This window comes from Stegodyphus dumicola, chromosome 8 (genome assembly GCF_044657685.1).
Source record: "Stegodyphus dumicola isolate Sdum_Otavi_A_Nest chromosome 8, ASM4465768v1".
In the NCBI taxonomy this organism is placed as follows: Eukaryota; Metazoa; Arthropoda; class Arachnida; order Araneae; family Eresidae; genus Stegodyphus; species Stegodyphus dumicola.
The window spans coordinates 85,266,049-85,281,719 of NC_140775.1; the positions used below are offsets into that span (position 1 = coordinate 85,266,049).

Sequence of the window (15,671 nt, forward strand, 5' to 3'; positions counted from 1 at the left end):
GTCATTATACTAATCAGTATTACCTTATCAAAAAGATCATTTTAAAGTTACCATTTTGAACTTTTTTTTTTTTTTGACTTACGTTCTTGTAGCATATATCTTTTTATTCGTATATTCTTTTAACATGTATATCTTATTATTCTTATCTTTTTTTAGCATATGTATCTTTTGATTCTCATTTTCTTTTAACATATAGTATATCTTTTTATTCTAACTTTCTTTTAGCATATACATCTTTTCATTCTTACTTTTTAGCATATATCTTTTGCTTATTATCTTCTTTTAGCATATTGTGGTATAGTTTTGTGATAAAATGTCGGCTATTTTTTTTCCTCGCAGTATTTCAAAAAAATTACCCAATGTAAAGAATTCTTACGAGTTTCCTGAGTGTGTTGCGGTGATTTAAGTGATTAACAGGCCCATCTGGCAATTAGAAAACCCGGGATTTGGTTCAAATACCAGAAAAAGCATACCTAATTTTTTACTTATTTTTAAATCTCGCTTTGAAAAATTAATGATTTATACGCGCAAAAAAATAAAATAAAATTTTATTGCAAGTATTTTTAATACTAATTTCATATACTATTGCTTTTTCTTGTTTACATAAAACATTAGTGAATAATCTTTTCTTATATATATATTTTCAGATGTTCACGATGTTAATCAAGTAGTGTATAGAATCTCCGACACCATGACGCACAGCGAAGCGTTTCTGACTGCCAAATATGGCAGTTTCCACACGGCCTTTACCAATGATTACCTTCTAAAGCATGGGAACTTCTTCATGAAACCCACCATCCATCCAGACGGCTTCATGTACCCAGCTCTCAGCGACTCGGCCAGATACCAGGTGTACAAGGACGTCAAGTTCGAGGTGCAAGATCCCGACCTACCCCTGAATTTCGCAATCAAACAGGAGAAACCGCCGACACCTCCCACGCCTGCGTCCCCGACCCCGATGAAATCACCCTCCCCGACAGATGCCAGAACGTCACCACAAGTGAGTGATATTTCCCACTTCTTATTCTCACGGCTGAAGGACATCATGCCGCAATTATAGAAATAAAGATACCTCAGAATATTTAAATATTTTTACCTGTGTTGAAGTTTCGAAAATTTAGTTTATTATATAGTCATGAATAAAATGTAATTCGAGATTTTTGATTCAGAATGCACAAACACACACTTACTAAGGGTCGTTATGGTTGCAAAGTAGATAAAATTCCTAAATATCTGCCTAGATGGTACAACTAAGGGTCGACACTGTGATTGGGTAGTCTGCATTTTTATGGAATTGAACTGCCATAATGTTTGAATACCATTACTGTAGACTGATTTAGCTAGATTTTCCAAATATAAGAAGCTGGCTAGCATAAGAAACGTAAAGTTTGGCACAAAAGAATTTCGCATTTTGTTGTGGCATTTAATACTGAAAAGCAACAGTTTGTTATTCTAGAAATGTAATAAACTTTTTTAAGAAAAAAAATACTAATAAAATCAAAGTATTAATATTCTTTTCTCATGCGGAGTTTTTGTGAAAATAAAAATTGATGCAGAGGAAATTCGAAGCTGGTCAGTGGATATAAGAAAAGATTTGCTATTAATATGTCAGCTGAATGCAGAAGTAAATAATTTCATCTATTATTATTATTTCATTTCATCAGTCTTCCGCAGTGGAAGAGGATAAGAACTTTTGCCCTTGTGGCATTGCTTTTAGGATAATAATAACCTAAGACTGTGCTACGACAAAATTATGCAAGAAATGTCCTTGTCGGAGAGTACACTTTACAAATGACTGGTCTAATATCTTTTAGTGTTCTGTATAAGCATTGAGCTGCAAGAACTTTATCATCCTTGTTAATAGACAGCATTATTTTATTCTTTCAAGTAATGTGTATGTTGAGTTTTGTGCAGTTATCTAAAGAAACATGGCTTTTTTATTCGCATGCTGGCCAATCTCCAGTTGAAGTTTCTCGGCGCATGCGGTAATATAAGTAGTTGATACTAGATTTTTTTTTATATATTTTCCAATGCAATTCTTATCCGTAATTTCTTTTTCTTTCAGTTGATGAATGGACAGTCCAAGAACAGTACCTGGATCCTTGGCAAACAGAAACTGAGCTGGGACAATTCCACAGTAGCGAGTTACAACCCCGACACTAAAATGTTTCGGTGCGTTGTATGCAATGCTGTGGGTTTTCTTTCTAGAATTGCTGAACACTACCTCGGGACGCATACCAGTGCGAAGGTGTTCCAGTGCTTACATTGTCCTTACAGCAGCACATGGTCGCGGTGTGTGCGCATGCACATGGCTAAACATCACGGTGTGCCGAATGCTCCCCCATCTTTATGGAAAGGTCAGCCTCTTCTAGAAGAAATCTTTCAGTTATTGACCAATCTAAAAACAACAGTTGATAGTCAAGGTAGGGAGAGACTCGATCCAGAACTTTGCGACAAAAAGTTTATTTGTCCCAAATGTCCTTATACAACAGATCGGAGAGACTTATATCTCCGTCATGAAAATATCCATAAAGAAGATAAACCTTACCATTGTTACATCTGTTTTAAATTATTCAATCGAGCAGACCACGTTAAAAAGCACTTCCTAAGGATTCACCGAGGTCATCCATATGACATCAGCTTAGTCAGGAGGCGACCACCTAGAGTGCCAGCTTCTGTGGCTAATACTAACGTGTCCAGCCCTCAGACTGGGGCATCAACTAACTTTAGTGTCGATAAATTGATCTCTTCCTCTGTCGATAGCAAACCTCATGATGATGTGATCGATTTAAGTAATCGCAGTTTGTCCCCTAATGATTCTCTGGCTGGATCTGTTGGTAGTAAACTGAAGACATTTCGATGCCCGTCTTGTGCGTGGGAAGGAGTAGATAGTTGGTGTCTGCGGAGGCACATGAACGTGCACCTGAAATCTTTTGAATGCCCGGTGTGCGAGTTTAAAGCAGGAAAGGCAGAGCGTTTGTTCACCCATGCTTATCGAGCTCACAAAAAGCTGGTCTGCACCAAGTGTAAATTTCTCACTGATCTTGCACAGGAGTTTGAGGTTCACATTAAAGATTGTTGGTAAGTAACACATTCCTTTCGGAACTTCAATTTATAGCTTTCCAATCAGAAATTTACTCATACTTACATGGAAGTTTCTTTTTTATGTGGTATAAATTTGTTTGTAAAAGTTGGAATACCTGATATAAATTACAATCCTTAGGTTGAAAACAACTGGGTTTTTAGTTGTAGTATAAGAATACACTTAACTTCTTATTAATCGTCCAATTCCGGGGACAAGGTCCGCGCTTAAGTCATGGTTAATCCGAGACCAATTAAAAAAATACGGAAAAGAGGAATACATCATACGATAATTAGCAATGTAATACCAATAAAAACTGATTGCTGTTTTCAAAAATTTATGTGGGGGAAAAATTCCATTTAGTTACGTAAGTAAATCATTAAGCACGCATAAACGGCAGAATAGATACGTTAAAAATGAATATTTTGTGGATTACATCCGTAAAAATAGATGCAGGTTGTAACCATAATACACAGATTTAATATTTTTCACACATTTTGAGTCCTATGCTTCATTGTATGATATTTTTCTCTTTCTACTTGAATTTTTGATATTGGTGCTACGTTGAGCATTTAGTTTGTGATATTAATTTCATTTATAAATGTCCAAGGAGTATAAAGAGCACAGAACTTCTTTTCTCTTGCCAAAAATAAATCTTATTATTTTGATCTAATTGCGATAGACCAAACTTCTTATTTCATTAAGACACAATAACACGCCGAATAAATACTAATTCCGAAGTCAAACAACAAAAATCAGCGTTATATTTTTTCAAAAATTTTCACAGGACTAGTTTCGATGGTTTTACCGAACCACCATCCTCAGCTGCAAAACCGCAAATGAACAAGATAGGAAATAATGATTAGATAAGATAAGAAAGCCTGGACAAGAATAAGCAAGTGGCGCCATTTGTTGATGAAACCAGAACTAAAACATAATTTCTTTAAAGGTCGAAGGCAAAGATGGATTGGAATTAGGATCGTTAACTAGAACAGAAAGAATTTTTTTGAATGTGAAATGTCTCTAGAAAATCCAGTTCTCCAATGGAAGATGTTTTTTGAATAATTTTGGCAGCAGAAAAATTGAAAGTGTGATTTTCGGACCAACAATGTTGAGCAACAGAAGACTTCTGTGTTTCCTTTTTTCTAACATATACCTCATGTTCCTTGAAGCGAAATTTTAAGGCAATCCTAGTTTGGCCAATGTAAATCAAACCACACTGGCAAGGAATCCTATAAATACCCCAAGAACTCATATCCGGAATGGGGTCCTTGAGTATGGAACTCGGAATTTTATTGATGGAAGAATAAAGAACCCGAAAGTTAAATTTCTGCAAAATATGTGCAACTTTATAGCTAATTGATGGAAAGAAGGGAATAACAACAGCATTTTTATAATCTCCTAAAACAAGAGTGTGCCTTTTAGTGTGTTGAGATGAGAATTTTTCAACTACTTGATTAATAATGTTGGGTGAAAAGCCCCTGTCAATAGCTATTGCTTTTAAATAATTTAGTTCTTCATCAAGGGCTGGTTTGGAGGAGCAAACCTGAAGAGCACGGAAAACATAGGAATAAAATGAAGCTAACTTTTGTTTAGTCGGATGACATGATTTAAAGTGTGGTGGAAGGCAAACAGATGAAGGTTTACGGTAAACCGTAGTACTGAAGTTGGATGTGTTACGTGTGACCAGAATGTCGAGAAACGGAAGAGAATTGCAAGTCTCAAGTTCAAAAATGAACTGAATAGCAGGATCAATAGAATTCATTGTTGAAAGAACTTTATTTAAATCATCTTTATTACCTTCAAACAGGGTAAAAGTATCGTCTACGTAGCGGAACCATGCCGGGAAGTTTAAAGTTTCAAACAATTTTGATTCATAGTAATGCATGTAGATATCAGCCAGGATGGGACTGAGGGGGCTTCCCATGGCTAATCCCTCAGTTTGCTTGTAATATTTATTTTGGAAAACAAAATGTGTTTGTTTCAAAACGAGTTGAGTGAGAGAAATTAGCTCATCAATTTCGATGCAAGAGAAATGAAATTCGCGAAGTCTGGTTTCTAGACATCTTAATGCACCCTCCACTGAAACATTGGTGAATAATGATTTTACATTCAAAGAAACCATGAGTAAATTTCTAGGAGAAATGTTTTAAACTTTTTTTTACAAACTCTATTGAATTTTTTATGGTGTAAATGTTATTGTCTAACAGAGTTGAAAATCTAGAAACTAAATATTTAGCTAAGGGATACGAGGCTGTACCTAAATTTGATACAATAGGGCGGAAAGGAATACCACTTTTATGAATTTTGGGAAGAGCATATAATCTGGCACAATTCGGAACGGATGGGATAAGCGAATGCTTTAAGTTCCTTGAAATGATTTGTGAAGATTTGATTGCAGTTTTTATTTTTGACAGGTCGGAAGGTGAAGGATCTTTAGGGATCGGATTAAAAGAAGGACCATATAAAACATTTCTCCTAGAAATTTACTCATGGTTTCTTTTGATGTAAAATCATTATTCACCAATGTTCCAGTGGAGGGTGCATTAAGATGTCTAGAAACCAGACTTCGCGAATTTCATTTCTCTTGCATCGAAATTGATGAGCTAATTTCTCTCACTCAACTCGTTTTGAAACAAACACATTTTGTTTTCCAAAATAAATATTACAAGCAAACTGCCGGATTAGCCATAGGAAGTCCCCTCAGTCCCATCCTGCCTGATATCTACATGCATTACTATGAATCAAAATTGTTTGAAACTTTAAACTTCCCGGCATGGTTCCGCTACGTAGACGATACTTTTACCCTGTTTGAAGGTAGTAAAGATGATTTAAATAAAGTTCTTTCAACAATGAATTCTATTGATCCTGCTATTCAGTTCACTTTTGAACTTGAGACTTGCAATTCTCTCCCGTTTCTCGACAGTCTGGTCACACGTAACACATCCAACTTCAGTACTACGGTTTACCGTAAACCTTCATCGGTTTGCCTTCCACCACACTTTAAATCATGTCATCCGACTAAACAAAAGTTAGCTTCATTTTATTCCTATGTTTTCCGTGCTCTTCAGGTTTGCTCCTCCAAACTAGCCCTTCCTGCCTGATGAAGAACTAAATTATTTAAAAACTAGCCCTTGATGAAGAACTAAATTATTTAAAAGCAATAGCTATTGACAGTGGCTTTTCACCCAACATTATTAATCAAGCAGTTAAAAAATTCTCATCTCAACACATTAAAAGGCACACTCTTGTTTTAGGAGATTATAAAAATTCTGTTGTTATTCCCTTCTTTCCATCAATTAGCTATAAAGTTGCACATATTTTGCAGAAATTTAACTTTCGGGTTTTTTATTCTCACATCAATAAAATTCTGAGTTCCATACTCAAAGGACCCCATTCCGGATATGAATTCTTGGGGTATTTATAGGATTCCTTGCCAGTGTGGTTTGATTTACATTGGCCAAACTAGGAGAGCCTTAAAATTTCGCTTCAAGGAACATGAGGCATATGTTAGAAAAAAGAAAACACAGAAATCTTCTGTTGCTCAACATTGTTGGTCCGAAAATCACACTTTCAATTTTTCTGCTGCCAAAATTATTCAAAAAACATCTTCCATTGGAGAACTGGATTTTTTAGAGGCATTTCACATTAAAAAAAATCCTTCCGTTCTAGTTAACGATCCTAATTCCAATCCATCTTTGCCTTCGGTCTTTAAAGAAATTATGTTTTAGTTCTGGTTTCATCAACAGATGGCGCCACTTGCTTATTCTTGTCCAGGCTTTCTTATCTAATCATTATTTCCTATCTTGTTCATTTGCGGTTTTGCAGCTGAGGATGGTGGTTCGGTAAATCCATCGAAACTAGTCCTGTGAAAATTTTGGAAAAAAAAAAAAAAACGCTGATTTTTGTTGTTTGATTTCGGAATTAGTGCTTATTTCATATTGATTAATACTAAAAAACTTTCACTTCACCATAAAAGCCACTGAAAATATCTGTGGAAACATTGTTGTATCGATATTAATTTTTCCTGCTTATTCACAATGGCATCATTGCATAGCAACTCGTGATGTAACATAAACAGGTTACCTTATTTGGAGCTTTGGGACAGAATTAAAGTTAGCGCATTGTAAACCAAAAAATACCAATCAGTGCTTTACAGTTTAAGATCGATAAAGTAAACGCAGCCTAAAAGCAAGGGCGCTTTCATATGAATCAAAATAATCAGAGACTTCATTTTCGTTTTAAATGTGAAGCTTTGGCGTCTTTACATGTATTTTAAATTTGATTTTATCTTTCAGCCTGGAAATCGTTGTGGGCTCTAGGGTAGACAAAACATCTGAAGAGAGCCAAAATGAAAGTGATGATGCCAGCTCAGATCGTAAACAAAATCCCACGAATGCCAGTCCATCTGAAATGCAACAGATGCCACCATTCGTCTTGCCTGAACATCGGATGGGATTCGACGTCAAGGGTTCCGTTAGTCTTATGCCATTGCATAATAGTATTTCTTATTGTTATCCTGCCTCGCCTCGATATCCTCCTGATTTCATGAACGGCCTGAATGATGGAGTTCCGGACGTAAGGGTTGAGGCCTGTGCTGATATTAAGACGACATCTTCTGTAAACTGCAAAGTAGAAGTCAAACCTGAGCTTGCATCTCCAGTTCAAAGTTGTAAGTGACCGTAAATTTTACTAGAGATTTTTTTTTTTTTTTTTTTTTTTTTTTTTTTTTTTTTTTTGCAATCAATTATGTACAGTTGTCATGCTCTTCCACATGTAGGAACGACCAAACAAGTCTAACTGAGCATTGATAACTCTTTTGCTGAAAATGGTTTAAATCTAAAACAATTTGTGTGATTTCTCGTATGTATAAACCCAGAATTTTTCCCTGGAGAAACTATTAATGGAAGGTTACTCTTTTAATAGACAGATGCTTCTTACTGCAATTGAAATAAATACCCTTTATTTTAAGCTCTGAATCATTCTTTAGAAATTATGAATGTGCTGTCGCTTGCTGCCATTCAAGTAAATTTCTTTTCATCTTAAGTTTTTGAAATCATTCGCCTTAGAAACTGTTAACGGAAGGCATATTTTAACATGCAGCGGTCGCTTGCTGTACTTCAAGTAAATTTCCTGTATCTTAGCAATAAAAATATTCTTGCGTCAGCGAATGTAATTTAAGGCAAATGTTGTTATTTAATTAAAGTAATTCAAGAAAGGTCCATATTTCCTTATATCTCAAGTTAAAGAAATAAATGCATGAAATTTAAGTTCATACCTGTTTGATGTTTTGTGAGTTGTGTGCCAAAAAGTTTTGATTATCAAAATGCTGTGACATACTTTGCTATTAATTAAGGTTAAAGGAAAATATTTGTAAATTAATAATTTATGACCCAGTTGCACTATGTCAAAAAATGATTCGGCGAATATTAGATACACCAGAACGGAGTTTGTTATGTATCTATTAATTTACAAACTCTTGTTTACTTGTTCATGCAAGAAAGAACATAATGTAACGACGTTCTGAACTTCTTTAAATGAAAGTAAGTTGTTTCAACCGGAAGTAAAGATTCAGAATTTGCACTCCAAGCACTAAATATTTTTGAGTACATAAATTACGCACTTTTTATTTAAATTGCAGAAACTGAAAAAGAATTATTAGCCTATGTCATTTTAAGGCTTGAAGCTTTCTGCTTCCTCCCGCCCCCTTACATTCGCCTTCCCGAAAATCAAAACATATTATAAGGAATCAGAATGCCTTACGCGCCACTTGATGACAACATCGATTTATAAGACATGATAACTAGAGTAATAAAAATAATTATTGATTAATTATGGGGCACAGTAAACAAAATAAAGTCGTCTTGTTAGAATGTAAAATTTGCGTACTTATTTTTTAATCGACATCATTTTGAAATGTTTTCTCTTTCTCATTACAGCTAGTGATAGCGGAGTAGCAGATGTTGCCAGTGATAACAACGATCAAGATATAGCATGTTGGCATTGCGGATGTGAATTTGCAAATCTTTCTTCTTTAAGCACTCACACAGAGCTGTATCATCGCGAGGACTTGAAGGAATCCGGGGTGCAGAACAGTTCACAAGAACACGTAAATCGAACCAAAAAGTTTTCGTGTGCCATCTGCAATTTCAATAGCGACAAACAACGGACCATCATAGAACATATGCGGTTCCATACGGGTGAAGTCCTCTATTGTCGAGCTGGTCCCCAATGTGCCTTTCAAACTGTTTGCGATTCCACCCTTGAGAAGCACGTGGAAGAAATGCATGCTGATGGAATGAAGAGATGTCCTCACTGTGGTTTTCTTTGCACAGATAAAGTCACTTTCATCAGACACTACAGGAAGTGCCACCATTCCAAATCGTGCCATGTCTGCAGAGAAATAAAACACAGTTTTGTTTCGAAAACCAATAAGAACTGCGAACTTGGTTCCTTGTCTAAAAGTAGCGATAGTCTATCAAATCCAGACGTAGTTCGACCTTATCTTCATCACAATCCCTACTCTAAAAAGGCTAATGCTATATCACCATATGCGCATTGCAATGCTGCCATGTCTAAAGTGGCTGTAGCCATACCACAATCGTTGCAAAACGTTGTTGCAGAGAGCATGGTTGCACCAACTCGTCATCACCCAGCAGCAAACCACAAACCTCGTAAGCAGTCAACACCTAGAAAGTTGCTGCAGGTTGGACCGACTTCTCATCACTTGCCATCGCTGAACTTAGGGGGTTTCATCTGTGATATGAACAAAGAAGTAAAACGAGAAAAATCGAAGAAGCGATCATCTGTTACGCGTTACAGGAAAAAGCTGCTCAAGTATGTTAAAGTACCTTCAAAGCGTTGTGTATTAAACCACGTTCATCCTTTTATATTCAGGAATAATATAAATTTCGTTCGTCATCTCTATTGGTATCATCATTCAAAAAAGTGCTTCTGCTACAAATGTGGAAGCAACTTCAAACATTTGTACCAGGTTTTGTTGCATCGTAGAAGGGAGCATGAAACTCTTTCATAGCACCGGTGCTTTCTGTGCAAATTTATTTCCCTGTGAATATTTATAAGAAATTTAATCATTCTATATTCATAACTGTGATACGAATTATATGGAAAGAAATCGGTTATGCTTTGAGAGAAACAAAATATTTAATTATATTCAGAACTTTTAGTATTTTTGTTCTCAATAATATTAGGCAGATGAAATCAAGTTTATAATAAGTTATCTGTTTACAAACTTGAACATTTTAATATTTGTTATTTGAAAGCTGTAGTATAAACACACATCCTGTTTAGTTATTTAGAATTAGTTGTCTTCATAAATTTCAGATTTCATAAAGGAAGGATGAACAAACCGACAAGCAAAAATTATAATTACTTAAATTGACGGAACGGAAAGTTTTTCAGTGCTTGTGGAATTCGTAGTTCTTGAATGTATTTTTATACTTAATGAAAGTACTGAAGATTTTACATTCAACTAGATTCAAATGTTTGAGCTCATGGGAAAATATATGAAATAATTGATAAAAACATTTTAACCATTCAGTTCATTTAAAGTTTTCTAAAATGTTTCATGTCAATATATATTTTGTTTCAAATCAAATATTTTAGTTTAAATCATGATAACTTTAAAACACAGTTTTTTTTGTTTTTTTTTTTTGTCAAACTTCAAACAAAAAATCTGTTTCTATTTTGTGATATTTTTAAAAGTTTTCTTTACCAAGTTTATACTTTACCAATCTTGGTAAAGATATAATTTCTATGAAAAAAGTAAGTTTGTTTTATGTGAACTTATGGATAATTAATTCCTTTTTTCCGAATTTTGTTTTTATTTGAGAGCAATGGGGATAAATTTTAGCATTAAATTACATGTTTAAATACAGGGCTGACTCGAAGTCTGTGAGCCGTTCTTTTTTTTTTTTTTTTTTTTTTTGTGAAAAATGAATAAACAACAGGAAAATGTAACTTACGGAGATTGCTGCAGTAATTAGAAATGATTGCCTCCCCCCTTTTTTTTTCCTTTTGAACGAGAGGAATTTACATTGATGTTAATAAAACTTTTTGCAATCCTCAAATTTTTAATTTTTATCCAGTGTCATTTAGCAGCATTTTGAGGTATCTCTTTATTGAGAGAAAATTTTGCGGGACTATCTGATCAAGGAATTTTCTGAAAGAGGGATTTAGTCATAACAAGGGAATAGATAAGCCATGAATTCTGAATCTTCTAGGAAATGATGGACTACTAGTTTGTCCAGACAATATGACCTTTGATTTCTTTTGTGAAGTGTACATATTTAAGATAGCATATATTTAGTAACTCAAACCCATTAATAAATCAAGCAACTGAAATTGTTTTGAAATCAGTTTTGGTTCATACTTTAGCTGAACTTGATTTTATTTATTTGATATCGGCGAGATTTTTTTTTTTTTTTTTTTTATTTTTTTTTTTTTATTTTGAGAAACTAAATTTTGAAACTAATATAATAAAAAAAAACTTTTAACAACATCTGTTATTTATTTTGGTTGTACTTTCGCTGTTCTTGAAAAGGCATTTGCTGTAACAATATGTGAAATTCGTGTTTCTGTTACTTATAGCTTTTTGCAATTGATTTTATATACTTTTAGAACACTTATATATAAATTGTTATTATGTAGGAAAATAATTAGGACATCAATTGGAATATACTTTAAAAAGTGTTTTTTTTTTTTTAAAGAAATTATCCCACCCACCTCATGCACTGAAAGAAAGATATGTTTGGTAATGCAGGAGGGCAGAATATTTAATATGTATAATACGTAGGTGAAATAATCACTTAAAACGGAATTTGTAGTTTAATTTTGTTGAAAAGTTCTCTAAATGAGACATTTAGTAAGGATTTATTTTTATATGTTAAAGTTGCTGAATATTTGTTATACGTCTTGCTATATGCGTGATTTTTTTTTTATCTTTTTATATCATAGAAATTGGATGAATGGAAACAAAATTTAATAACTCTCAACAAATTATTTTTCACTGAAATTTTATAGTATTAAATCCCTCTACAACTACTTCTCTAAAATAGTATAAATGATAATACTGCAAGAAATTCAAATGGATTTCACAACTCTGGGAGTAGTTCCAATTTTTTTTTTTTTATTTTAGTGCAGTTTAGATCTTTTGAAGTATAATAAAATCAACAACACTGGTATAATAAAATACAACTGTTACGAAAAAATAATTAAAATCTAACAGGCGTGTTTGCAAATTTCTGAATCCACCCAGAAACGTAAGAAAGTAAACGTAAAGCAAATTTCAACCAAATGAAACCTTTTACGTGAACAAATGTTCAGATTTGTATTCTTAATTTAAAAATATTATTTATTCCAATTTTCATGCTTAATAGAAGTAATTAAAATATATTTAAAATTTATGTGGTAATAGAGAAAAGTTTTAATTCTTATATGTTGTGTTTGTAATAATACCTGATAATCTAAAATATAAATTGACAAAAATAAGACATATTGATTGTGGTCTTTTGTAAAGAACCATTAGACCATTTAATGATTTTAATGTAGTTTGAAACACGCTAGACTGTTACGCTAAAGCTTAGCATTTTTAGTTACTATCCTTATTCAAGGTCGAATAACTTAAATAACATATTATATGAAAGCTGACATACTGATAAAGTTGTCACCTTAAGCTATTTAGCTGACACATTAAGTTAATCATACACTGTCCAGTTTGACACATTAACTTGCCAGCTTGCCATTTAACAGATGCTTAATAATCTCAAAGAAAGCATCTGAGTCAGAAAAATTACTGAAATATATTTCTTGAATATATCTGTGCGGCAGACCATGAGTCTTGGTAGAAATGTATTAACTTTCCGTTCATATTTGTGCTATTTTCAATGATAAACATGTGAAGAATGTGTTCAAAGTAACCTGAAATATATTTGCCATTATTATGAATCAATAAATATATAAAAAAATTTTACGTTAAAAAATATAGGTAATTTCTTTGAACTATGGTAATTTCTTCTATTGTGAAAGTACTTCCTGTTATTAATGTGTTGATTATTTTGAAATTAAAGCAGAAAATATTTGTATTTTCTAAAAAAAAATGTATATAATTTCTTTAATAAGAAAATATTTCAAATTATAAAAAAATACTTTTACTTCAAAAAATATAAATGTTGAAAATGTTTACATTTTTAAAACGGGGAAATAGCTAATGTTTTTAAGCTATAAATTCACCATTAAACTATTTCATGCTATTGTTGTATCAGTTATTTAATAAAAAAATAATATATTTGCATCAGTAACAATTTGAGAAATAAATTTGAGATTCTAAAAACAGTAAATAACTGATAAATGCTATGACTATTTTTCTCCTAAAGAAATAGAGGAAAAGAGCATTAATATTGTACTGATTATGTATAAAATACAATAGGAATAATTTTCTATGTATTCAGACAAACAAATTTATATAGTTTTTTTTTAACTATGGTCATATTTATACTGAGAAAATATCTCAAGTTATTATTGTGTTGGTTATTTTATTTGAAAAAAATTTAATTTTTTTGTTCTTTAAAATTCATGAATGTGAACTTATGTGTTCTGTAAGCAGAGTATCAGTTAATTGTACTCACATTTTCACGAAGTGGTTATTCGAATTTTTATTTCATAAAGTGATTTTTAATTATATTATGGGTATATTTTTGGAAATTTTTTTCCCATGGTGAGTGCATTAAAAAAATTCATTGATATACTGTTTGAGAGAATATTTTTTTTGAGTAGATTTTTAAATTAAAGTTTTATCTTTTCATTTATTTATAATCAAAAGGGCAAAGTGCATATACAGTATTGTATGAGGTGAGAAAATGGTTGCATTTAAAATATATATTTTATTCCTTAAAGAGAGAATTTTTTAAATCTTGAAATGTGTCAAAATGATTTTGATGAACCGGTGATTTAATATATGTATCAAAGTTATATATTTTGAGAAATGATTAGATGTTCGATTTATGTACTTTCTATAAATATATATATATATAAATGAATATAAATATATGCTCAATAAAATTGTCTTTAACTTTCAAGTAAGCTTTTCTTTCTTTAACAATCATGGATGTAGGTACACAAATTAAACTACTTCAGTGCATTTTCTTTATAAAAAGTATTTCATTTCTGTGTATGATGTATATTTGCTTTTTCTCAGTGCATTTTCTTTATAAAAAGTTTTTCATTTCTGTGTATGATGTATATTTGCTTTTTCTCTGAATTTATGTACAGCAGAGCCGAGTGAAAAGTTTTCCATGAAACTCAAATAAAAAATCGTAAACATGGATAACTTTTTTTCAAAATTCATAAAACAGCTTATTAAGATATAATACTAAACTCTAAATTTATTAACTATTTTGAAATTAAATCAATATACTTTTATTTTTAAATATAATTTAAATAATTCACACTAAAATTCATTTTCAACTAAGTTACTATTTTAAAATTTTATTATTTAAATTTAAATCTCAATGAATTATTTTAGAACTTAGTTATTTGAAATTTATTTAAATATGCAAAATAAAACAAAATTATTAGCATTTAAAATATTTTGGTATGTTTTTCTTGAAACTTTTATTAACTAATTCATTAAAGACATCCATTCGTTAATTCTTTAAAAATTTCATGTAATTTTTTGGATGTGGACAAAACCATTTTAAAAGAAATAGAAAAGGTACTGCAATAGACTTCTTTTTCCTATTTTGAGTGCTCTTCTTTTCTATTTTATAAATTTTAAAAGAAATAAAGCTAATCTTAGCAGCCTTTCTTTCCGCATTAACTGTCTATTTCGTTAACGATTATGCTAACCATAATGATGATAGTAAGTATTGTGCTGTCAATCGAGAAGCATTGGCACTAGATTGAGTGTCGTTACAGATTTAAGTACAAGATGACTTTTTGTTTCTGCTTCATGCTGAGGAAATAACTGAATTGTATAAAGCTTACTACGCAAATGTTGAAAGACTACATTTTCCGTAAAGGTTACTGCAAATTTCTGAAGTGGAAACGTTTTATACCAGAATATTTAATACTTCCGAAATAGGAAAATATTTTGGATGATGAGAAATAAAATTTCTTAAGCGGTAACCTTCTAAAACAGGTTTTACTGCATTATCTACAGAGTATCTTAAAAAGATTGCATAACTGAATATTTCTTGAACGTTTGGTTGCAAACTAATGCTTCCAATTAAAAAATTACGTCAAATATCAAACTTTTCAGAAATCAGAGTTTTTAAATTAAAACCATGTGTCTGCTACTAATCATTCAAGGGATTTTAGTAATCAGATTTTTAAACACTATATCAGACTTGTTAAGATCGATAATAATTACCCAATGAGATCTGAGAACTACGCGTTATATAATTATTTTTCAAACTTTAAACTGAAAGTTTGTTTTGTAAATTTTTCTGTAATTATTTTTCTATATTGAATTTCTGTCTAGAATCTAATATCTGTCTAGACTTTTATTTTAAAAGTGGAGAAAAATAATTTTTTCAATGATTTTAATTTTTAAAGATTGGATCAGTAGTTC

At 32.0% G+C, this 15,671-nt stretch overlaps 1 protein-coding gene across 10 annotated transcripts in view; it reads left to right on the forward strand.

The window, feature by feature from the left end:
• The window catches only part of LOC118193314 (uncharacterized), a 277,544-nt gene extending 263,366 nt beyond the window's left edge, over positions 1–14,178 (forward strand). For all 10 annotated transcript variants that reach the window (XM_085822060.1, XM_085822063.1, XM_085822064.1 and 7 more), the window contains 4 exons: positions 648–1,000; positions 2,066–3,081; positions 7,381–7,754; positions 9,022–14,178. In XM_085822060.1, the coding sequence (XP_085678186.1) occupies positions 648–1,000; positions 2,066–3,081; positions 7,381–7,754; positions 9,022–10,118 (2,840 nt within the window). In that variant the 3' untranslated portion in view covers positions 10,119–14,178. The remainder of the gene's footprint in view (positions 1–647; positions 1,001–2,065; positions 3,082–7,380; positions 7,755–9,021) is intronic.
• The last annotated feature ends 1,493 nt before the right edge of the window (positions 14,179–15,671 follow it).